The sequence below is a fragment of the Triturus cristatus genome, chromosome 7 (genome assembly GCF_964204655.1).
Source record: "Triturus cristatus chromosome 7, aTriCri1.1, whole genome shotgun sequence".
NCBI lineage: Eukaryota > Metazoa > Chordata > Amphibia > Caudata > Salamandridae > Triturus > Triturus cristatus.
This window is the reverse complement of record NC_140590.1, coordinates 1720731420-1720757457: the sequence shown is the minus strand read 5'-3', so window position 1 is coordinate 1720757457 and position 26038 is coordinate 1720731420. Positions and strand designations below refer to the sequence as shown.

The following is a 26038-nucleotide window of genomic DNA, read 5'->3' as shown; positions in this document are numbered from 1 at the left end:
GTGAGCAAGCCTCAGAACTTTGCTGTTTCTGTAATTTCTTGATTGTGGCATGCGCTATGCGTCTCCCCGCACCCCCACCCCCATGATGTGTCAGCCTGGGCTGCTGCAGCTTCAGGACACACACAAGTCTTTAGCTGATGTGTGCTGGGCTGCGCTGCTGATGGGGCTACAGTGGCTGCCTCGTACAAGGTATTTCCTAGGTCATCCAGAGGTTGAGGCGCATAGAAAAAACTACCTGAAGTCTGATCCTGAGAACAATGTTGGTGACATGGCTTAAAAAAACTAAAACCAAAGTGTTCTGCAACCATTTTGTTTCCCTTCACCTTGAGGTAACTATAGATAAGATATAGCACACATACCTTAAATTAAAAGTAAAGTGTGTGTGTCACTAGACAGTCGCCCAACTGAATCCTGGTTGGGGCACTGGTAGAATAGTGGTGACCATTTAAAGTGCTTCGATGTCCTAACTAAATGACTGAAAGCAGGTGACAGTCATTATTTTTAAATTCAATTGCACACAGTATAAAACAAGCATTGGCATATCCAATGGGTTGCGCCTTTGGGACCTTATAAGTGTTTAGTTATCCAGCACAATATCCTTGGTGCAACAACATCAAGTGTTGCATGGCTAAACATTTATAAGGTCCCAAAGGCGAGACCTATTGGCTATGCCAATGCTTGTTTTTACTGAGACATGGTTATGTGATACTGCCCATCCCAGTATCTCATTAATAATACCAGAACAGTATTCGTTGGTCAAACTAAATAGGGAAAAACGTCTGGGAGGCGGCATTGCGATTGCCTTCCACGATTCTGTGCAAGATACAGTAATTGACTATCTACTTTCAGAATGGCTTGAGAATGAGAAGTACATTTTTAAACTATCAATAACTGTAACTGAAGTCAGAGAGGGGCATCGATCTACCACCCACGGGGCTCCAAGAGAGACTTTAGCTAGAGACTAACTGACTATGTTGCACCACACATTTTAACTTCTCATAAATTTCTTTTATTGGGTGATTTTAACTACCGTAGTTAGAACACCAATGACCCTGGAGTGTTCCAATTCCTAGCCGATATGGAGACCCTAGGGCTCAAACACTGGCCCTATGCATAGGGTTGTGCATACCTTGGATCTTATTGTCAAAAATGTTGCAGAAGTGGCAAGTGAACCCCCTTTTCCTATCACATGGTCAGAACATTATTTGATCAAGATCGCCATTCCATGGGAGAGCATGTTTGAAAAAATTAAGAAAGAGGCATGTAGCCCCCACCACCTATGGAAGGCACTCCAAGGTGATTTGTCAAAGGGATATGATGCTCAATAGACTTGTTTAACGTTATTTGAATACCCTATAGTCTGCTGCGGTGCAACGAGATAGGGAGCACACACCCCTCCCCAATACGTGACCTCGGCCAACAGATAAATACTTTTTACCCTCCAGCACACGCTAGTATCAACATATAGTAATTAACAATAATGTTTCGAGATTCACAGATTCTTTTGTTCTTGTGCTCCTTATTTTTTCTTAAATCCTTAGCATTCTTGGAATATTCATAAATCATAGTTACTATATGTTGATACTAGTGTGTGCTGGAGGGTAAAAAGTACCCATGGAAGGCCTCCTTCACAGAATTGTCTATGGCTGCTACTCTAACATCCTTTACGGACATCAATGCTGCTTTAGACGCTCATTATAAGTCTCTAACAGCTACTTTCAATCAAAAAGCTCTTTTTAAGAAACCCTCATCCTTTTTTTGCCAAAGAAACCTGGCACTGTTTCAGGAAAAATTAAAATGTAAACACTTAGAACTGCGCTGGCGGTCCACCAAATCTCCAGCGGATAAAGCAGTTTACCGGATTATGGTCCGCAATTATCATTATCAGATTAGAACGAACCGGAAAACTCACATTACCTCTACATTACCTCTACAATTACCCTAGCTGGCAACTCTGCAAAGGATCTTTACAAAAAATTAAACACATTTTTGGAACCCTGCCCCTGTGCAACCACGACCCTGGCATTTCAGAATCTTTGTGATTCCATAGCCAACTTTAAAAAAAAAAAAATTAATATCATATATAAGAGCTTTCCTGTAGGCCCAGAATTGGCAGACATTCAATGGAGCAGATGCTAACTCTGGCAAAATCAGCCTACCCATTAAATCTTTACCCACCAAGGATAACGTCCAGTCTAGTTACCTATTTGGCTCGTTCAGTAAAAACTCTGTTTGATCTTTCACTAACCTCGGCCAAAGTGCCAGCAGATTGCAAGTTTTGCCACTTCTTAAAAAGCCCTCTGCCAATACCGAAGATCTTGCAAATGAAAGACCCATCTTACTGCTACCTTTGCTCACAAAAACCCTAGAAAGCATTATTAATAAACGACTAACATCCTTTCTTGAGGAGCATAGGAACTTAGACCCCTCACAATTGGGTTTTCGAGCATTACATAGTACTGAGGCGGCATTGGTGGCTGTCACCGAGAACATCCAACTCTCGCTCATGATGCAGGGACCCCAGTCATGCTGGTCCTACTGGGCCTGTCTGCTGCATTTGACACAGTCTCCCATTCTGTCTTCTCATCTGCTGATTACATGAAGCAGGCATCCACGGCAGGCCGCTAGTATGGCTCAGGGACTTCTTTGATAAACGCTACGAACATGTTTATTAGGGACTGCTTAAATCAAGAAAGATCCTCTCTAACAAAGGAGTTCCTGAAGTCTCATGCCTGATCCCAACCCTATTTAACATCTATGTTGCACCCCTGGAACATTTTGTGATACCTTGTAGCGTGGAGATCATGTCATACGCTGATGACAATCACCTTCTCATATCCTTCGATCGTGATCCAGATCTGGTGAACAACCAAATAACGCACTGTATGAGGGAAATCGCTAGCTGGTTGGCCAATAACCGTCAACAACTAAATAGTGAGAAATCCAAGATTGTGTTGTTTGTCAAAGCACTTGAGCTTTGGTCATCTGATCTTGGACAGCCCCCCACCCGTGAAACTTGACGAGACACTATCTATGAGAGACCAGGTCAATGCAACATGTGGCACCTGCTTTCCCACAGAGAGACTGCTAAAACAAGGTTTTCCTTGGTTACCCTCCACCTCCAGGAAAACCCTGGTCCAATTGCTTATAATTAGCTGCCTGGCTTATGGGAATGCATTGCTGGTCGCAGCTAATGACACCTTACTGGCTAAACCACAGGTTGTGCAGAATACATGGTTCCATGTTGATTTGCAATTTGCCAGCTTGGTCATCCTCTGCTCCAACCTAAAACAATTGTGCTGGCTGCCGATAAAAAACTGGCATTTTTTTTAACTCTGTTGCGTGACACACAAGGCACTGTATCAGTCTCAGCCCACTCACCCGCGTTCACAACTGAGGTACTATCTGCTTTTCAGACAGCTAAGACCTTCTAAAAAAGCCTTAGTGCAGACCCCACACATTCGTACTGCCAGATCTGGTGGCAGAGCGTTTTCATGTATAGCCTCGTATCATTGGAACAACCTTCTTTTCCACATTCGTACTTCCCTCAATTTCGTGAATTTTAGGAAGATTCTTAAAACATGGTTGTTCTCGACATTCCTTCCTACACCTGTACAGTGCAGCACTGAGATACTTCTCCAGGAGTGTTCTGTGCAGGATACTAAGTACCAAAGTAAAGTAAAAAAGGAAAATCCGCTTTACAAGGTACTACAAATCTGAGACCATTGTTACAGAAAGTGAACATACAGACCTCAGAGCAGCTAGTGAAGGAGATAAAAACAGATGCTTTACATTTCTAAGAAAACATTACTTAGAATTTAGTAGATAATATGGGATTAAATGTACCTAGAAAGGACAAGATTGTGGTAGATTTATGGTCTCCGTTTCTGTTATGATATACGGTGTCCTACTTGGGTGAATAAACAAAGTGTGAACTAAAAAACACTTTATAATGATCAGATATTGACTAGAGACAGTTCTGTCTCAGGCTGCTGAAAGTTTGAAGACTCCTCCCCCCCACTGTCGGCGAGCATTTTATTTGCAGTATGTAGCGTCAGGGGACTGTGACTCTGATAGTTGTCTTGTGCCTGTTCTGTGTGGTGGAACATTTGTTTAGCATTACATTGCAATTGAATTATTATAGCGCTTACTACCCCTGTTGAGGCATTGAGGTACTTTGCACTGGGCAGCACGGTGCTTCAGAATCCAAGGTTAGACGTTAGTCCAGTGTTTTTGGTTATTTTTCTATTTTTTTATTGGGATTAGCCTTGTGTGCTCAGCAAACCATCCCATGCAGTTGGACTGTAACTTGGTGCGCACATTTCTGATGGGTTCTTAATTAGAGCCCATGAACTTCCTCTATTCCTTGAGGTTTCTCAGGAACAAGACAGTCTTCCTTACTGCTATAACCACTGATCACCATGTCAGTCTTCTTTCCATCCTCAGTTGTGCTAATTCTTTACCGGTTTTCTAGGAGGACCTCCTTTGAGCCGAAGGTGGTCTTTCCGTTTCATGTCAGGCAATCTATTACCTTTCTGCCATTCTTTCTTCCTCCACATTCTACAAAGAATGCTAAGCAACTGCATCACTTGGACCCTCACCAAACTCTACCTTCTACATTGACAGAACTCAGGACAATTGTGCTGAGGATTAGCTGTTTCATGATCTCATGACTTTGCTTCTACCAAGGTGGGCAAGGTGGGCGTGGAGAGGATGATTTCTCCCTGAATTGTCCTATGCATTTATTTGTGTTATGGCCTTGCCAAGTAGGAGTCCCCTGCTGTCATCAGCATGCACTGCACATGAGTGAAAGCCACTTCTTTGGCAATGACCAGGGGTGGTCTTGTTCTGAATATTTGTTCAGCTGTGATACAACTTCAGACGACACCTTCGCAAGGCACTACTTCCTTAACTCCAAAGGCCATAGGGATGGTCATTTTGCCAGACACATGCTGCAAGACTTTTTGGAGAGATCATTTCCTCAGACCCCCTCTTTGGGAGTCCTGCTTTTGTACTGATTCGCAAGGTGAGGAATCTGCGAGTAGAAGTGTTCATCAGAAGCAAATATTATTTATGTTCAATAATGCTTTTTCTGGTGTGTGCTCTATCTACATGCAGATTGCTCACCAAGCCACCCACCTTCTGGTTTTGAGGAGTGGTGTTTTTGTTATAAGGTCCAAAGTTAGACTGGGTGTATTCACTGTCGTTCATTCTCTTGATCATTGTCGATCTTGTCTTCACCTCGATGACCATGAAGAATGGACAGGAACCGACTTCAGAGTGTTGGGTGACACCTTACATGGCTTCATTCTGTCACATCAGGGTAGGTCCCAGAGCCATAGCTGGAGCTCAGCCGCACCATCCATCAGCACTGAGTACCTGTTGCAGGAGTGTCCGGATCCAGTTTAGCGCATGGGAAGATTCGCAAGGAATCTTCTGATAGATTCAATATTCACCCGAAAGATGAAGATTATTACCAAAGTTAAGTACATTTGGCTTTTGGTGGAGAGATGGCGATGACTCATACCTAGGGGAAAGTAATTGTTCATATGTGAACACAAATATGATAATAAACAGGAGACAACATTTTTCAGATAGTGAAAATAGTGCTTGCTGAACAAATTATCGTTGAATTGATTTCACAGTTTTCCTTAAGTGTTGGAACATTTCACAACTCATCAAGAGCCCTACATCATATGCTGTCTTCTGGGTCAGTTGGCCACCACCCCCATCTTCCAGACTCATGCTTTCATGGACCTTCGGATCGTGACCCTCCCAGCCAGCATCCCGGCTTGCCTTCGAACAGGATTAATTCCGACCACGCAACGCGGCGGAGACAAGACTCTGGTCTCCCCGAGCGCAGAGCGGGCTATCACGCCCTGCCAACAACAACTTATTCCGACGCCTCAAAGCATTCACGGAGCTAGTAGGGGTTGAGACCCTATGCTCCCCTTCTACCCCTTCTGGAACTATCTACTCGGACCCCTGCAGTCCGCGCAAGCTCTTTCAGCCTTGGATGGGACCCCTTTCCTCTCCAACTGTTCCAATCACTGAATCTTCTGCAACTTCTCAAGCATTCTAATTCACCAGTCCTGATGATGATCCCATAACCGATGTTGGGGATCGAAACGTCTTCAACAACCACCTCTTAACTCTAACCATTATTTGTGATTCATGCAAAGTAGTAGATGTTCTTTTCATTGTGACTACTGTTATTTTTTATCTCACTAAAAAGTCATGCCTGAGGTAAGGAAATCTTTTGATTTCCGAAACCCTACCACTTCCTGCTCACTTTATGTTATGTATTGTTTCCATGTTTTATTTTTGTCAGTTAAATAAATCCTAATATTGTCCATTTGGATAGAAATAGACCCAATGCTGATTTAAGTTTTGTTGCTATAATTATGTATCTCATTTGAAAGGGACCACTGTATCTTATATCTCACTACTACCCTTGGTCTCTTCTGCCTCTAAGGGTTCCCTTGTTTTGTGTTTATAGAAAGAAAACCAATGCATTTATTACTTTCCAGCTGGAATCCATTTACATGCTAACATCAACCTTTACTCAAGTTCCCAATAAATCTGCGAATACAACCCCATTGGCGTCTTGCATACATCTTATCAGTATCCTAGGAATTTCTTGGCCAACTGTCACATCAACACTTTTGACCCATTACCCATTGGTTCTTTGAGTAAAACTGTTAAATATTATGTGTAAAATCACACACATTGATAGCAATGTGCCTTCAGATAGGGGTAAAGTTCTTACAGATTTCCACAGATAAAAATGTGGAAGCCCCTTAGAAACAAAAAAGAGGTAGGGTAACTCTGTGCATCTTTTGTAAAGAACTGATTTCACACTGGGTTCTAAGTTTGACGGTCATGTGACCAGATTCCGTCTACTGGGATTTCAAAGTTCTCAGAGTGTCAGTGGGAGATAGTCGGCCTGCTTGTTTTGCGTGTGTTTTCACGCATATGTATAACTATGCAAGTGGGAGCCATCTCAGTGTATGTATGTGTGTGATGTCCACTGTGCATGTCTGTGTGTGTTTGTGTTCACACATGCATGTAACTATGCTTGTAAATATTAGTGTGGGAGAGATCTCAGTGTACGTATATGTTTGATGACCACTGTGTGTGTGCTCACGCATGCATGTAACTCTGCTTGTATCTATGAGTGTCTGAGAGATCGCAGTGTACGTGTGTGATGTTTATTCTGTGAGTGATGTTCACTGTTTGCATGTGAGTGAGACACGCTGCAGTACCACAGGCATTGCAAATATACTAAGTAACCCCGGGCGGACAACTACGCTACGCTCGCGTAGTTTGTGCCACTTCGCACTACGCGAATTGCACGTAGCACAGTGCAAAAACGCGTAGCGTAGTTGGGATTTTTTGCTCACTCGCGGTCCTCAACGTCAAGTTGGCGACCGCGAGTGAGCAAAATGACATCCCAGGGAGACTTTTTCCTCATTCGCGATCAGCAACATCAAGTTGCCGATCGCAAGCGTGGAAAATAAACCTCCCGGCGAGATTCTCAACGCGGGGGGGTCAGGTTTCTCATTGCGAGTGGTCGCGTATGCTCGCGACCGCTCGCTCGAGAAACTACCAGTCCGCGTTGAGAAAGCTGCCGCTCGAGTAAAAATCTACTTGAGCGGCAGAAAATGACAGCTCGCAGTGTGCAAGATGCCGTTTTCAATGATTGCGCAGTGCGGACAAGCATCTGGCAGTGTGCAATCATTGCGAACAGCGCACTACGCAGTTTGCGTAGTGCTACGCGTATCTCGTGTAGTGCGAAGTGCACTTTGCTTAGCTACGCGTAGTGCTACTACGCGAACTACGCCCAGAGTTAGGTTCAGCCTCGTCTGAAGATGGCTAATGTCTCCAATCTGAACACTGCAGGGTCAGTACCGGCCCCCCGGGTACCAGGATTTCTGGGAGCTCTACGAAGAAGGTGAGAAGACGGTCAAACGCTTCTGGGTGGACGGCAAGAGCTACCTGTCTATCCGCCCCCAGAGCGGGCCCCTCCAGTGCAGGCAACAGGAAGAGGTGACCGTGGACTACACCCTGGACGCCAGTGACGTGGACGAGAAGACCCAGGAAGTGGTGTTCAACTATCTGGTGAGTAAATACTACCCTATTAAATAGATGCCAGAAGAAGGTGTCCCTCTGGTCACCATGGCGTCCTTAGATGGGGTGGTTGTTCCTCAGGGTGGTGGGGGTTGCCCATAAGGGTAGAAATCAGTTGTTGCTGTCTATGTAGGCTCTTGTTTGCCTTGATCAGTAGGGCATAACATCTTTATTTCTTTAGAAGTTTTGCATAGCGCCTAGAAGAAGACCCGACGGCATTAAAGCGCAGTAGTCGTTTTACAAATCAGAAACGTGATTAGGATGAATTGTTGCATGGCTAATGATCATGTGTGAAGCGAGTACTTGACACTTAAAGGTTGATATAAAAGAATTTCCCCAGTAAAATGATTTAGGGTAAAGAAACGCAGAAGATGATTCAAGTCTCGAAAGATGGCCTGGTGTGTTACACCGGCTGAAGCTGAAGTAGTTTACTCCTCTGTGTGGTAAGCTCAGCTGCCCTCAAATAGAAGGAAGTGCAGCAACATGCTCCCCCATCAAGTTACAGACAACACATATTTCACTAAAATCACTACTACATTTGCACATGCTTTCAGTTTTACTGATATAACTATATTAAACACAAATGATAGTGTGTGGAAATCCGGTATCAGTGAATATTTATCATTCACGCATCACCAATTAAAGTGTCTTGATTTGTTTTGATCCTGTTAAAATATTTTTTTCCATCAGAATTACAAAACCATTTGCTTAATTTTTGCTTCCATAACTACTGAATGTGTACAGTTCATTTTCAGCTATTTATGTTTTGTTGTATGCTACAAAACTTGACATACTACAGCCTTTCCTTTCATCCCTTAACATTTGTACCCCAGCAAGATTGCCTCATAATTCACTTTGTTTTTTTTTCTCTGACTGCAAAGTGAGAGGAGTTTGTAAACACCAATCCCCATTTAAAAAATAAGCACCAATCTGTCAGAAGATAAAACCTGCCATTTGACCGTCATTGAAGCGCAGGAAAGGTGACAATAAAATATGCAGAATTTTAAGGCATTTTTATTTATTGCTTGGACTTTCACAAGCCACCAACAGGTGGGTTGCGACCTACAGTTTGGGAAACACTGTGTGAAGCGGTTAGAAAAGTTTTTATTGGCAAAGATTCAGCTCCTCATGTGGCCTCCATCTCAGAAGGCCAAGGAAACCATCAATGGGCCAAACAAATGAAGATCTTCATCTGAACTATATTTAGGATGGGATTGTACAGCAAAGGACCCTTCTACTCAAAGGGTCTGTGTCACTGCCTCCTAATTCTGAAGGTTGGTTGATACGTTTCGGTCAGTGGCACCGAGTGCTGGACAGGAAGCTCGTCACTGCCTTCCATTGAAGAGTGGAGACTACACAATCATCTGACTCCGAGTCTTAATAGATGACTCAAGCAAAGGGTTAAAGGTTACAAGTTATCGTATCTTAGTATCTGAGAGCTGTGTATCTGTAACTCCAATAGAAGAGCAGTAAACCTCTCAGGTTCAAGGTGCTCAAGTCAGAGAAAACAGCTCTGAAAAACAAGTGAATTTATGTATTTAATAGTGGCACAGAGCACCATCTGGCGACCACAGAGACTTTGTATCAATCTTTAGGAAAATCCAGTCCCCTACCAGAATGATGCTTAGTTCCATGCTGGGACTTCCTATCCGATCACTAGTAGGGTCAAAGTGCTCCGGGAAGACTCTGATTCCTTTTAGAAGCGGTGTGAGTAGTCCAGGCAGATAATGGAAGAGATAAGAACTCTTGTTCAAAGAAACTTATTTTCTTGAATTGGCTCAGAGTTAGGAGATTACTTTAGGTAAGTAGTACCCTCACACCTGCCCTTTACATCCACATTCTATCTTTAAAGCATTTCCTGCATTGATCAGTTCCAGCAGGATTAAAAATACACTATTTAGCACCATTTTGAGTCAAATGTGTTGCATGGGGACTGCTTACTCTACAAATCATTGAGGTGAGGCTGATGCTCCAATGGTTGATAATATAATATTTAGGTTGTGACACATTTTTTAAGTTGAATTTTGCACACGTTTGTTTTTAACTTCACCAACTACACAAAGTTGGGGATGTTTTAAAAAAAGAAATTGGTGAAAATTCCCACAAAATAGGTTTTGCAAGAGCAGAAATATAAATAAGCATTTTTTAGAACTTTGCGGCCACATTATAAAATAGCCAACCTACCATTAGTTTGCAGTCATGTATGGGCGGGGCATTTCACTCTGTGGTGCATACGTCACTTGGTGTCCCTTGAGCCTGCAGAAGGTCCTCACACTTTAACACATCCTTATGTCTTCCTCAGGTCGCTGCTAAAGGAACGATCGCTCACCATGGGCAGAAGAAGAGGGAGGTCAGCAAAACAAGTAGGTTTAAAACAGAAGCGTGGCTGTCATAGTGCAGCAGGTGCAGTGGTACCACGTCCCGAGATCCTAAGGGGCCCATTTCACCCAAATTACAGCTGTTATTTATTATCACTCTGGTGAATGAGGTGCCTATTTTCCTTGGTACTTTTGCTCCGGTACTGCGCTAGAACACCCTTTTGCCATTTTCTGTACCACAACTATCTGATGGTAGTGTCGCTGAACCCACCTTTACTAGAACAGTGTCTTCGTGCTTTCACTATTTGGTTTAGCAAATTTAATTAATAAATGTGCTAGCATTTGCACAAAGAATTTTCAATTCTATTAAGGATGAGAAGGCGAGGATTATGCTTTCTCTTTTACTGTAAAATTTCAGCAGCCAATGAAAACATTCACCATATACAAAAAAGGACATTTCCCATAGTGCCATGGTGCATATTCACCAATCACAGTCTCTCTGTCCCTATAACCAGGACCTTCCATGTGACCTTATCATCTTTATCTGCCTTAGACGAGCAATGTTTTAACATCTGCAACCGTCCAAAGTCGACAGCTCCGCAGGTAATCCAAACCGACTTCAACGGAAGTTTACACTTGAACCAGGACACGAAGTGTCAACTCAGACCAACAGCTTGACAAAAGATCACTCTTCTTTCTGTTCTGCACCTGAAACAGAAAATTGACCCATATTAACTGTGGAAAATACCCAAATAGAAGGGCGGGTAATAGGTTACAACTGTAATAATAATTAACTATTGGGCGTGATAATCATCGCCTCCGTGTCCTTAATATAATTGAAAATTCTTGGCGCGAATGCTAGCGAATATATGTTATTCTATTACAGGCCTGGAGGCTTCGGATTATGCTAGTTTAATGCTTCTCGAGAACAACAGATGCAATATCGCTCACAGGTTTGTAATGAAATTGTTTAACGTTGAATCAGAAGACCAATCATCTGATTTCATTATGTCTTGTACACTTGAACCCAACGTATATAACTTAGACGCCATAGCGCCTCTTACAGAGGGAGCACCAAACACTTGTTTATCAATGTCAGCTTCTGCCATGACTGATCTCAATCATCTCGCAATAGTGGCAGATGTTACAGGCTTGGATGGTTTTTGCAAGGCAATTGATACTCTTGTACAACCCTACGGACGTATTGGCCGGGTCAACTCTTCAAATGCCTTCAGACATTTAACCACACACAATTTATCATTCGATGGAAAAGCATTATAATCAATAAAACGTGAAAATGTTTCAGCCCTAGCAGAAATAGTAAAGGAAACCCCTTCCAGGGAGAATACTCAACCTGTCAAATCAAGAACTCAACAAGCAGATGAACAGAGAAGCATGGTTAATGTGGCCGATAATTGTTTCCTAGATAATTGTAGATTGTCTGGCCGTCAGTCGAACAGGTTTAGGACTTTAGAAAAATCTCCTAACACAGAATACTTAGCCTTAGGCAGATTTACCACACTGATTCCTTTGAGCAATTTACAAATTAGTGGGTGCATCCCCACCGGTCTACAGTCCACCTGTGTGTGTTCTGACGAAATTGCGGATCTAAAGTTGCTTCCAGACCTGTATGTTAACCCTTCTGAGGCATTTTGAAAGAGAAAATAAATCACCTGGGGTAGCTCTGCCTCCATGGGATCCACGTGCTTTTCCAAGCGCCAACCCAACCATCCTCACCATGCAGACAAGTACCGCTTCCTTGTGGAAGGAGCCCAGGCCTGTTGGAAGTCTGAAGCTGCCTGCGAAATTCCCGGCAACGTCCATTGTTGCCTGAAAGCCTCCAGGCCATCACGGAAAGCTGCCTTGACAGTACTAGAGGATGCAATTCCCCCTGAGGGCCCTGGAGCATCACCGGAGACCACGGAAGGAGAGGACAACTGCACGCCAACTCCAACAGCATTGGAAAGAAGGGTTGAGCCTTCCTGCTGGTGGGAGATCTTGTTCGTCACCCTGGGGATAAGCAAAATGGAAGGAAACACATAGTTCAAGGTCGTCAACCAGTCCTGTGAGAAGCTGGCATGTTTGGGTCAATGTCCAGGGCGTCAGCTATCTGTCTGGGATATCTGGACGTGTGCATTCTGAACGCCATCTATTGTGGACTTCTTTAACAAAATGTTTTTGTAAATCTGGTTTAGGTATTCTGTAACCTCAGGGGGAGGAACCCAGTCTGAGGACTGTGGGTGCACAATATCCTGAGGGTTGAAATCAAAAGGGGTAGAGATTTGGAAATTGGATAGAGAAGGCTGACTTAGATGCGCCGTTTTTCCCTTCTTTTTCTTTGGGGGGAGATGTGGTTTGAGGAATCAATGTAGGGGTTTGTATCCGTTTCTGTGGCCCTCCTACGCGTCAGTGTCGCTCCTGCTCGAGCGGGTGGAGCAGAGTATTCATGATCCCCTGGAGCAGTTTGGGGAAGCTTGGCTAGGGCCTGCGCATTAGGCCAAGATGACTTGGCTTTGGATTTTGCGCTGTTAAATCAATGAGGACATTGTCCCGGGTTGGAGGTGAAAAAATACTATTATAAACACCTGCTCAACAAGAAGATAGAAAGATCAGAGAGTAGAAAGAAAAGCGGGGAGAGGGAGAATGGAAAGGAAAGAGAAATGAAAAGTGAAAGAGACAGAGAGGTATCCCCGGTATCAAGGTCCCAATCCCGAAGGGGAGGGCTCAATCTTGCCTCTCAATTGCCCTCACACACCCTGAAGGATGTCATGCTTCATCATCGGGCTTTTTTGCTCCTCGTCGGGCCGGCGCTGCAATGCCCGACGGTCCCCCGAAGGGTCTCTTTCGCGGAGATCTTTTATAGAAAAAAGCCGATAGGTGAGTACGAGTGTGTGGGGTAAAAAAAGGGGGGGGGGGGTTGGTTAAAAAAATTGGTGGTTACGTGCGTGCAAAGGTATGTGGATAAAATTACCTAGGGGTGTCCAAATGAGGTTATTTAATATTGTGGGACCCCTGGTAGGATAAAAGACCCGGAGGCCAGTGAGTCACTAGTGGGCGTAATGTGCCCGTGTAACTCTAAATCAGGTAGACAAGTTTCACGCCTATTCAGCCTAAAAGGATCAATGGCGTTTCTTCAGGACCTAGCTGTTGTGGATGCTTGTGCACGGTGTTAGTGGGGGTTCCGGGTTTAGGTAAGGAAACTCGCGTGAGTATAAAGGCATGCTTGGGTGGAGACCGCGAGGTTCAATGACCTAATGCGCAGTTCATATCTAAATATTATTTCTTAGAGTGACCCAAGACTTGTGATACCTGGTAAGGATATAAAAAGGAGGGGAAGGGAGGAGACAAAAAGATGAAAATTAAACAAAAAAAGGGGGGTGAAAAGGAGGTTATAATCTGGTGAAGCATGGCAAGAACTGTCCATACCCCTAACTGCCATCCATAAAGTCCCAATCAGTCACATGATGGCTCAAAAAGTGAAGGAAAGAGCAACAATAATACCACATAGAACATAAGATATACATTTCCAAACGTGAATGGCAGGGATGTGTACATGAGTCAAATTGTGGGGGTATATATTGTAATGGTCACAACATCTTCCCGGTCATGATGGTCGACCTTAATGGTCACGGGTGTGGCCAGTGACCAACGTCGGGTGCCATTCACATAGCGGTAGTGGGCGAGATCCTAAAATGAGCAGTGCCATGCCACGTAATGTCGTGCTTTGTGCCCCAGTGGAGAGCGATGTCAGCACTTAGAAAGAATAAAGTAGTGATGGAATAGATGGAATCCATACATATACATTACACCAACCCCGGGTAAATCGGGGTATAAAATTGTTGTCCAGGTTACTGCTCAGGTTCGTGTTTAAACTCTCTAGTAACCCCACGGAGGTAGAACATGCACACGCAACCGAACAGTTATGATCAAAAGCAAGGTTACAATTCTGCTTACCCTCTTGTGTATGATCGAGGGTTTCCTAGGCTAGACCGTTGGTTGCCCGCACCCTATTTGCTGGATAGGGAGAAACACAACATAGGGAGCAATGTTACCAATAGAGCCCCTGAGCATATGAATATTGCTCGTAGTTCTCGTGGATGCCGCTTGCAGGGTCCCACCATGGTGGGAGAGACTACTCACGGTTGAGTCGGGTGCCGGCTCATTCCGCACCTACCCTCTGCCAACGGCTGCCTGCAAGTAGTGTGAGTTGTGTATGACATCTCCCTAAAGTAGCTCCTTCTAAGGCGGCACCCATTTCCTGTTTCATGTGTGTATAGGGCTCAGTCATGGCCATCGGGTGCTTCGCATGCGCAGTTCGAAGAGTCTCAATTCGACGCATGCGTGTCGGATGTGAAAAGTTCATCTGCGCATGCGCGAAGGATAACCTGCAGGTTTGAGGGCGGGACTCGAGTGAGCCTACGCATAGCGTCTGAGCTGTATGTGCGGTATCGCATGACCAATATAATCGGTTGGAATGCTACTGCCCCATGGGTGTGTTGTTAGTAAAGCTATATCCAATTGTGAACATCTGAATACAGTAAACTTAATGGGGGCACATCTTTCTCTATATTGTCAGTTATAGGTGTCCCATACTCAGAGAGGTATACAACAATGACCATAGCCCTTGAGAGGTGTGTGTGGTATATGTGTAAGTGTCTGTTCAGGGTCACGATCTGATAGAGTGTGCAGGATCAGATTTCTGTCCAGGGTATTTCATCATTCAGTCCCTTGATGTGAGTGTGAAGATGGAACACCCAACGTTGTTCTTGTCGCAGGAGAGCTTGGGTGTTCCAAAAGGACCTGGATTCCAATATAGTCCATGTTAGTTGGTCACAGTTGTGTCTAAATTCCAAGAAGTGGTTGGTCAGTTTGGTGGCTGACCTCCCTCGTCGGATTGTACTTTTATGTTCACTTATACGTGTCCTGATAGGGCGTGAGGTCATACCAATGTATCTGAGCCCGCATGGACACGTGATGAGGTATATACAGTTCTTCGTGTTGCAGTTGGACTGCCCTCGTTGTTCCCAAATAAAGTTGTCCAGGGTCAGTAGTTTACTATGAGTCGTAGTGGAACAGGCATGATAGTTTCCACAGGGGTAGTGACCTGTCACAGGAGGTAGACTCCACAGAGTGGTGTCCCGTGCGCTTATTCTTCTGTGCACTGGGCGTGTGTTGATAAGTGTATCTCGAAGATTGGACGTCCTTTTAAAAGTGAACCGTGGTTGTTCCAGTTCTAATGTGTCGCTGTTAAGGATCTTCCAATTATGTTTAACGATCTTCTTGAACCTATTGGACAGAGGTGTGAATGTAGTCACACATGTGATGGATTCGTTAGGTACTTTTACTCTGGTTTCCAGAAGGGATTCTCTATGGTTGTTCTGGGCTCGTTTCCTTGCCTGAGCAACGACCCTCTTGGGGTAGTGTCTCTCCAAGAGGTTCTTCTCGAGGTGGTTGGCCTCGGTATCGAAGTCTTGGATGGTGGTGCAATTGCGTCGTATCCGTAGGAACTGTCCATGGGGTAGATTCTCTCGTAAGGCCCTGGGGTGGTGGCTGTTGAAGTCTAGAAGACTGTTTCCTGTGTAGTGTGGTTCTAAGAACACTGTTTTCCAGAATGATCCTGAGGTCCAGGAAAGGTATGGTTGATTCACTCACTGTCCCTGTAAATCGGAGATGTGGGTTGAGGTGGTTGATCCATTCCAAAAAAGCATCACAAGTGGTTCTGGTTCCTTTCCAGAAGATCAGGATATCCTCTATGTATCGCTTCCATGTGATAAATAAGATTCTCTTTGTATGGATTTTCATCTGAGAAGATTTGTCTACCCTCAAAGGATGCCATGTACATTCCCGCCAGGCTCGGCGCGAAAGTGCTCCCCATGCTGGTACCCTGTATCTGGTGGAAGATGGAGGTCTTGTACATGAAGAAATTTTGCTTCAGGGCTATGGTGATCAGGCCCGCGATGAAAGCCACTGGCGTGTTGGTTTGGAGATCAGCTCTTTGCAATAAATCTTCAACAACCTCGATGGTGGCATCCTGAGGAATGTTGGTGTACAAAGCTTCTACGTCCAAAGTTAGAAGTAGATCAATGGGTTCAGTGTTGTCCTCGTTGATTGCCTCTATCAAGTTGAGCACATCGCGTGTGTCCTTGAGGTAAGCGGTGGTAGTTTGGACCAAGGGTCGGAGGAAGTGGTCGCTAAACTGACTCAATGGTTCCAGGAGAGAATTAATACCAGAGACGATCGGTCGTCCTGGCGGAGGAATCACTCCTTTGTGTATCTTTGGGAGGACGTAAAAGTAAGGTGTCTTAGGATCATCATTGATTAAAAAAGCCGCCTCCTGGGGGGAAATCCAGCCCTCTGTATTCGCCTCGTTGACCAACATACTGATCTGTTTAGATAGTCCCTCAGTAGGGTCTGTGTTGAGTTTGCGCTAGTATCTGGTTGTTTGTCACACTCAGTCTCGTAGTCCTCAATGTCCAGGAGGACTGTGGCGCCACCTTTATCTGCTGGTTTGATGATAATGGTTTCGTCCTCTCTGAGTGATTCCAGTGCCAGGCGTACTTTATTTGGAAGATTATTGTAGGGTGTGCCCTGTGTCAGCCGATTGGTCTCATTAAGAACTGCCTTCTCGAATGTGAGGACCTCAGAGGGGACCATCGCGGTGGTGGGTGTGAATTTGGATGGGGGTCAGAATCCAGAGTCATTTCTATCCTGGATCGGTTTCCCCAGAAAAAAATCTTGGAGTCGGATTTTTCGAAACAGTTGATGTAGTTCCTGGTTCATTCTGAATTTGTCCTCCTTTGGGGTAGGGACAAAGCCAAGGCCTAATTCTAGAGCTAAGGTTTCTTCCTCGCTCAATCGTTTTTTGGAGAGGTTGACAATTAAGGTCTTTGGTTTGTAATGCTCCTGGTTTGTCTTTGTTGTTGTTGTTGTTGTCCGGCATCTAGCTACTGTACTTGCTTCTGACCTCTTCTTCTCCCTCTGCCTCGCCCCCTGCCTCTGTATTGAAAAGGAGGTGGCGGGTTAGGGAAGAAGGGTTTTGGATAGCCGGGCTGTACATATCCTGGTTGCGATCCGTTGAATGCTGGGTACCACATAGGGCCTTGAGGCGGATAGGGAGGGTGGTGGAAACCATAAGGGTGAGGCGGAATGTGTGGTGGTGGGGGCAATAGGCCAGATTGTTTTGTTGCTCTCCCCCAGCTCCTGTCGCTCGATTTGCTATAGGCTGACTGTCCTAAGTGGTTGGATGATGTAGAGCCATCTTCTGAGAGGACATCATTATCTGTAGTCTGATAGTCATCCTTGATATATGGGTAGACTTTTTCTCTGTCAAATTTCTTGACATCTTTCTGGAGTTTGGTAATTTTCTGTTGTAGTAGATAATCGCGGTGTTCGTTCATCTCATTGTTGATTTCCGCTAGCCGTGTTTTGAAGGATGAAATATTAATGCCTGTTTTCAGGTCGTCTTCAGAGATCTTGATTTTAATGATCAGGGCTTCAGATAGGCGTTTGGCTGTACTGATAATAAGGATCAGCCAATCGCGGGTACATTTCCAGGCGATCTGGCTCAATACTCTCTTGAATATAGGATCGTCTAGGAAAATACGGGGTGCAGTGCGTACAATGAGGCCATTCGGGGCTGCATTGGCCCTAAGATATTCGGTTATTATCTGGCCATGTAATGTCACTTTGACCAGTGTTTTCTTCAGGGCAGTCCGTGAATTCCAGTCTTCTTGGGAGCTGGTGCATGCCATGTTGCGGTCCATGTCAAGTATCGAAGGTGTTTTCAGAATTTCGGAGACAATGTCTTCGCCGTAGGCGAGACCTAAGTTGTCCCCCACATTGGATGTTATCATGTTCACAAATTGTGGTATATGGAGCAAGAGAGTGTAAAGAAGATTTTGCGCTCCACTTGAGGGGCCCGGCAGTGACCCTGAATTGTCCGGGGGGTGTAAGCCCTGGCGCTTAACGATGTTTTCTAGCTGCACAGTTATTGGCTTGAGGGCAGCCGCTAATACCTGATTGACAGTCTGTGGGAAAGCCGACTCGATGGCCCTATTAACAGACTGTTGAACTGAGGCATCCAAGGCACCATCCAACTTGTCCTCCAGATAAGGACCTTGCTGCTCCTCAGAGTACCCATACTCATCCTTCTCCAATGTAGCCCAGTCCTCTATTCTGGGGATAATTTGTTGAAAAGTGAGAAACTAGCCAAGTAAATTCAATGAGTCAATCAGGGGGAGCAACTCTTTGTGCACACAAAATGTCCAATAAAAGTCCTGTGCTCCTCAGCCCAGCTGTGTAGATATTCTTGCAGCCCCAGGGGCGTCACGAGAGCCAACTAGTCTAAAAGCATGCACCCGGCTTGGGCCAGCCTATTTATTCAGCCTGGGAAAGCGTAGGTCCACACATGGAGAGATGCACACTGTGGGACGTTCCGGGTTACAAGAACGCAGAACGAGGAGGAAGAAACTAATTAGGGTGAGGCGCTGCCCCCAAAATAGCCCAATTGGCTATGCACACCTGCCCACGCTTTACGCGTCGTGTGCGGGCCCGATCCGGGAAGGCTCCACGCTAAATATATATCTGGGACTCCTGAACAATCCGGAGGAGCAGGCGCCGGCCCACGTCAGCACCAGGCAGCCGCGTCCACTCGGGCTTCACCACTTAGAAGGGCTAAAACCTGCAGGAGCTGGTGCTGACTCGCGACCTTTTTGTGTGACACGGTCCGCGTCTGCTAGCTGCCAGGCACACTGGCTACAAGTTAACCAAGCATCACCTTGCATATAGAGAGAACAACATTCCGGCGCTGCAAAACCACACAATGCAACAATAAAAACCTTTTGTCTTGCCCAACAAGCGAACAGTAAAGTCAACAATATAGAATTAAGCAGAACATATAAGACAATGTGAAGAGCATTTAACTCAGCTGCAAGCAGCAAAGAAAGAGGATATGGTCAACTGGAAGGTCCTATTTTTAGGGACAGAGAGACTGTGATTGGCAGATATGCACCATGGCACCATGGGAACTGTAGTTTTTTGTTATATGTTGAACGTTTTCTTTGGCTGCTGAAATTTTACAGTAAAGAAAGAGAAAGCATAATTCGAAGCCTCCGGTCCTATAATAGAATTTAACTCCATATTTCTTTCTGCGCAGGCTTCTGAAACAGGAAGTGATGTAGAAGTGAAGGGTGGGAGGCAGTTTTGCATGAGCTATGGCCACACGATATTCGCAGTAGGACAGGAAGTGATGGAATAGGCTTGGGGATGAATGCAGTATTTACTGGCGCTTCATTATTGTTGTGGTCAGGGGATGGAAAGTAAAGAAACCGGGTGGAATTCGATGGTTTATGGTGGTGCACAGGAGATATGCATGGGAGGTAGGATCCTATCCCCTGTGCAGTAGCTGTGACAGAGTGAATCTATGCTTTACTGTGCTGCACAGGGTATGTGTTCTCTAATCAAGCATACCCTTCTAATATAGAGGGGCATAGCTTACATTAGATAAGCAGTATATAATTTATCTGACCTATGTATTGAATTATCTGAGCCATGAATCATAATTAAGGCTTAGGATCTTCCGTTTTTACTGATTTTAACAGATAAATACAGACAGAAAATTTTTGGGGGCAGATTTACAAGGAACTGATGCATCGGCATAGATGCGTTAGTTTTCCTGTGCCAGTGGCAAATGTCCTTTCGCCACCAGGGATGCGCTGTATTTACAATACAGTTCTCAATAGCGCAAGGATTAACAAATGCGTCAGAAATACTGATGAATCTGTTTGCACAAAAGTAACGCATTATTGGAGTTGCTCATGGAAGTGACGCAACTCCAGCAATGTGCCACAACAGATAGGTGATTCCCATAAAAAAATCCTTGCGTCAATCTTTATGCCTGGTCTGAGCAGGGATTGGGATTTTGACGCAGTGAAGGCGTAGAGTGATGCACTTAAATGTTGTAAATTTCACTGCGTCAGTTCTACATGGCTTTTTGTGTGGGAACGCCCACCCTGCATACATTATATCTGGCGCAAGTATAATTTGACGCAGGGCTTTACAACGTGACACATCTCCCTACATGCGTCATGTTGTAAATTGGCCCCACTGTACCCCTTTGTTTCCTGTCTGTATTTATATTTAAAAGCGGAAAAATTCTGAAAATGGTGCTTCTTGTGAAAGACTCTCCATTCTGTCTTTCATGAATTCCAGGCAACAGCTGAGCAGATAGCATGTATAGTTAAAAAACAGGATGAGATTTCCTTAAATACAGGCATATGTTAACATATATTTGTAGTAGAATGCTAATATGTACCTGTGAGTGTAGTGTTTTGTTATACGTGGCTGCGTAATTTGCTCTAAAGCGTGACAGGCATCCATGTCTGAGTGCACGTCCAAGAGTTAAATAAACCTGGAAATATACTATTTTACCGCTCCATTTATTCTCAAAACACAAAAAAAACATGGATAAATACAAATACGATGGCAAAAAAAAAATGGATAAATACGGATGGAAATGTGATTCTCTATGGTTGTTCTGGGCTCGTTTCCTTGCCTGAGCAACGACCCTCTTGGGGTAGTGTCTCTCCAAGAGGTTCTTCTCGAGGTGGTTGGCCTCGGTATCGAAGTCTTGGATGGTGGTGCAATTGCGTCGTATCCGTAGGAACTGTCCATGGGGTAGATTCTCTCGTAAGGCCCTGGGGTGGTGGCTGTTGAAGTCTAGAAGACTGTTTCCTGTGTAGTGTGGTTCTAAGAACACTGTTTTCCAGAATGATCCTGAGGTCCAGGAAAGGTATGGTTGATTCACTCACTGTCCCTGTAAATCGGAGATGTGGGTTGAGGTGGTTGATCCATTCCAAAAAAGCATCACAAGTGGTTCTGGTTCCTTTCCAGAAGATCAGGATATCCTCTATGTATCGCTTCCATGTGATAAGATTCTCTTTGTATGGATTTTCATCTGAGAAGATTTGTCTACCCTCAAAGGATGCCATGTACATTCCCGCCAGGCTCGGCGCGAAAGTGCTCCCCATGCTGGTACCCTGTATCTGGTGGAAGATGGAGGTCTTGTACATGAAGAAATTTTGCTTCAGGGCTATGGTGATCAGGCCCGCGATGAAAGCCACTGGCGTGTTGGTTTGGAGATCAGCTCTTTGCAATAAATCTTCAACAACCTCGATGGTGGCATCCTGAGGAATGTTGGTGTACAAAGCTTCTACGTCCAAAGTTAGAAGTAGATCAATGGGTTCAGTGTTGTCCTCGTTGATTGCCTCTATCAAGTTGAGCACATCGCGTGTGTCCTTGAGGTAAGCGGTGGTAGTTTGGACCAAGGGTCGGAGGAAGTGGTCGCTAAACTGACTCAATGGTTCCAGGAGAGAATTAATACCAGAGACGATCGGTCGTCCTGGCGGAGGAATCACTCCTTTGTGTATCTTTGGGAGGACGTAAAAGTAAGGTGTCTTAGGATCATCATTGATTAAAAAAGCCGCCTCCTGGGGGGAAATCCAGCCCTCTGTATTCGCCTCGTTGACCAACATACTGATCTGTTTAGATAGTCCCTCAGTAGGGTCTGTGTTGAGTTTGCGCTAGTATCTGGTTGTTTGTCACACTCAGTCTCGTAGTCCTCAATGTCCAGGAGGACTGTGGCGCCACCTTTATCTGCTGGTTTGATGATAATGGTTTCGTCCTCTCTGAGTGATTCCAGTGCCAGGCGTACTTTATTTGGAAGATTATTGTAGGGTGTGCCCTGTGTCAGCCGATTGGTCTCATTAAGAACTGCCTTCTCGAATGTGAGGACCTCAGAGGGGACCATCGCGGTGGTGGGTGTGAATTTGGATGGGGGTCAGAATCCAGAGTCATTTCTATCCTGGATCGGTTTCCCCAGAAAAAAATTTTGGAGTCGGATTTTTCGAAACAGTTGATGTAGTTCCTGGTTCATTCTGAATTTGTCCTCCTTTGGGGTAGGGACAAAGCCAAGGCCTAATTCTAGAGCTAAGGTTTCTTCCTCGCTCAATCGTTTTTTGGAGAGGTTGACAATTAAGGTCTTTGGTTTGTAATGCTCCTGGTTTGTCTTTGTTGTTGTTGTTGTTGTTGTCCGGCATCTAGCTACTGTACTTGCTTCTGACCTCTTCTTCTCCCTCTGCCTCGCCCCCTGCCTCTGTATTGAAAAGGAGGTGGCGGGTTAGGGAAGAAGGGTTTTGGATAGCCGGGCTGTACATATCCTGGTTGCGATCCGTTGAATGCTGGGTACCACATAGGGCCTTGAGGCGGATAGGGAGGGTGGTGGAAACCATAAGGGTGAGGCGGAATGTGTGGTGGTGGGGGCAATAGGCCAGATTGTTTTGTTGCTCTCCCCCAGCTCCTGTCGCTCGATTTGCTATAGGCTGACTGTCCTAAGTGGTTGGATGATGTAGAGCCATCTTCTGAGAGGACATCATTATCTGTAGTCTGATAGTCATCCTTGATATATGGGTAGACTTTTTCTCTGTCAAATTTCTTGACATCTTTCTGGAGTTTGGTAATTTTCTGTTGTAGTAGATAATCGCGGTGTTCGTTCATCTCATTGTTGATTTCCGCTAGCCGTGTTTTGAAGGATGAAATATTAATGCCTGTTTTCAGGTCGTCTTCAGAGATCTTGATTTTAAGGATCAGGGCTTCAGATAGGCGTTTGGCTGTACTGATAATAAGGATCAGCCAATCGCGGGTACATTTCCAGGCGATCTGGCTCAATTCTCTCTTGAATATAGGATCGTCTATGAAAATACGGGGTGCAGTGCGTACAATGAGGCCATTCGGGGCTGCATTGGCCCTAAGATATTCGGTTATTATCTGGCCATGTAATGTCACTTTGACCAGTGTTTTCTTCAGGGCAGTCCGTGAATTCCAGTCTTCTTGGGAGCTGGTGCATGCCATGTTGCGGTCCATGTCAAGTATCGAAGGTGTTTTCAGAATTTCGGAGACAATGTCTTCGCTGTAGGCGAGACCTAAGTTGTCCCCCACATTGGATGTTATCATGTTCACAAATTGTGGTATATGGAGCAAGAGAGTGTAAAGAAGATTTTGCGCTCCACTTGAGGGGCCCGGCAGTGACCCTGAATTGTCCGGGGGGTGTAAGCCCTGGCGCTTAACGATGTTTTCTAGCTGCACAGTTATTGGCTTGAGGGCAGCCGCTAATACCTGATTGACAGTCTGTGGGAAAGCCGACTCGATGGCCCTATTAACAGACTGTTGAACTGAGGCATCCAAGGCACCATCCAACTTGTCCTCCAGATAAGGACCTTGCTGCTCCTCAGAGTACCCATACTCATCCTTCTCCAATGTAGCCCAGTCCTCTATTCTGGGGATAATTTGTTGAAAAGTGAGAAACTAGCCAAGTAAATTCAATGAGTCAATCAGGGGGAGCAACTCTTTGTGCACACAAAATGTCCAATAAAAGTCCTGTGCTCCTCAGCCCAGCTGTGTAGATATTCTTGCAGCCCCAGGGGCGTCACGAGAGCCAACTAGTCTAAAAGCATGCACCCGGCTTGGGCCAGCCTATTTATTCAGCCTGGGAAAGCGTAGGTCCACACATGGAGAGATGCACACTGTGGGACGTTCCGGGTTACAAGAACGCAGAACGAGGAGGAAGAAACTAATTAGGGTGACGCGCAGCCCCCAAAATAGCCCAATTGTCTATGCACACCTGCCCACGCTTTACGCGTCGTGTGCGGGCCCGATCCGGGAAGGCTCCACGCTAAATATATATCTGGGACTCCTGAACAATCCGGAGGAGCAGGCGCCGGCCCACATCAGCACCAGGCAGCCGCGTCCACTCGGGCTTCACCACTTAGAAGGGCTAAAACCTGCAGGAGCTGGTGCTGACTCGCGACCTTTTTGTGTGACACGGTCCGTGTCTGCTAGCTGCCAGGCACACTGGCTACAAGTTAACCAAGCATCACCTTGCATATAGAGAGAACAACATTCCGGCGCTGCAAAACCACACAATGCAACAATAAAAACCTTTTGTCTTGCCCAACAAGCGAACAGTAAAGTCAACAATATAGAATTAAGCAGAACATATAAGACAATGTGAAGAGCATTTAACTCAGCTGCAAGCAGCAAAGAAAGAGGATATGGTCAACTGGAAGGTCCTATTTTTAGGGACAGAGAGACTGTGATTGGCAGATATGCACCATGGCACCATGGGAACTGTAGTTTTTTGTTATATGTTGAACGTTTTCTTTGGCTGCTGAAATTTTACAGTAAAGAAAGAGAAAGCATAATTCGAAGCCTCCGGTCCTATAATAGAATTTAACTCCATATTTCTTTCTGCGCAGGCTTCTAAAACAGGAAGTGATGTAGAAGTGAAGGGTGGGAGGTAGTTTTGCATGAGCTATGGCCACACGATATTCGCAGTAGGACAGGAAGTGATGGAATAGGCTTGGGGATGAATGCAGTATTTACTGGCGCTTCATTATTGTTGTGGTCAGGGGATGGAAAGTAAAGAAACCGGGTGGAATTCGATGGTTTATGGTGGTGCACAGGAGATATGCATGGGAGGTAGGATCCTATCCCCTGTGCAGTAGCTGTGACAGAGTGAATCTATGCTTTACTGTGCTGCACAGGGTATGTGTTCTCTAATCAAGCATACCCTTCTAATATAGAGGGGCATAGCTTACATTAGATAAGCAGTATATAATTTATCTGACCTATGTATTGAATTATCTGAGCCATGAATCATAATTAAGGCTTAGGATCTTCCGTTTTTACTGATTTTAACAGATAAATACAGACAGAAAATTTTGGGGGGCAGATTTACAAGGAACTGATGCATCGGCATAGATGCGTTAGTTTTCCTGTGCCAGTGGCAAATGTCCTTTCGCCACCAGGGATGCGCTGTATTTACAATACAGTTCTCAATAGCGCAAGGATTAACAAATGCGTCAGAAATACTGATGAATCTGTTTGCACAAAAGTAACGCATTATTGGAGTTGCTCATGGAAGTGACGCAACTCCAGCAATGTGCCACAACAGATAGGTGATTCCCATAAAAAAATCCTTGCGTCAATCTTTATGCCTGGTCTGAGCAGGGATTGGGATTTTGACGCAGTGAAGGCGTAGAGTGATGCACTTAAATGTTGTAAATTTCACTGCGTCAGTTCTACATGGCTTTTTGTGTGGGAACGCCCACCCTGCATACATTATATCTGGCGCAAGTATAATTTGACGCAGGGCTTTACAACGTGACACATCTCCCTACATGCGTCATGTTGTAAATTGGCCCCACTGTACCCCTTTGTTTCCTGTCTGTATTTATATTTAAAAGCGGAAAAATACTGAAAATGGTGCTTCTTGTGAAAGACTCTCCATTCTGTCTTTCATGAATTCCAGGCAACAGCTGAGCAGATAGCATGTAGAGTTAAAAAACAGGATGAGATTTCCTTAAATACAGGCATATGTTAACATATATTTGTAGTAGAATGCTAATATGTACCTGTGAGTGTAGTGTTTTGTTATACGTGGCTGCGTAATTTGCTCTAAAGCGTGACAGGCATCCATGTCTGAGTGCACGTCCAAGAGTTAAATAAACCTGGAAATATACTATTTTACCGCTCCA

At 44.9% G+C, this 26038-nt stretch overlaps 1 protein-coding gene across 1 annotated transcript in view; it reads left to right on the top strand.

The window, feature by feature from the left end:
• LOC146812891 (alpha-2-macroglobulin-like protein 1) overlaps positions 1 to 26038 on the top strand; it is a 216427-nt gene that overhangs the window by 25834 nt on the left and 164555 nt on the right. The window contains exons 7-8 of the mRNA XM_085615221.1: positions 7903 to 8121; positions 10433 to 10493. Coding sequence (XP_085471347.1) covers positions 7903 to 8121; positions 10433 to 10493 — 280 coding nt within the window. The remainder of the gene's footprint in view (positions 1 to 7902; positions 8122 to 10432; positions 10494 to 26038) is intronic.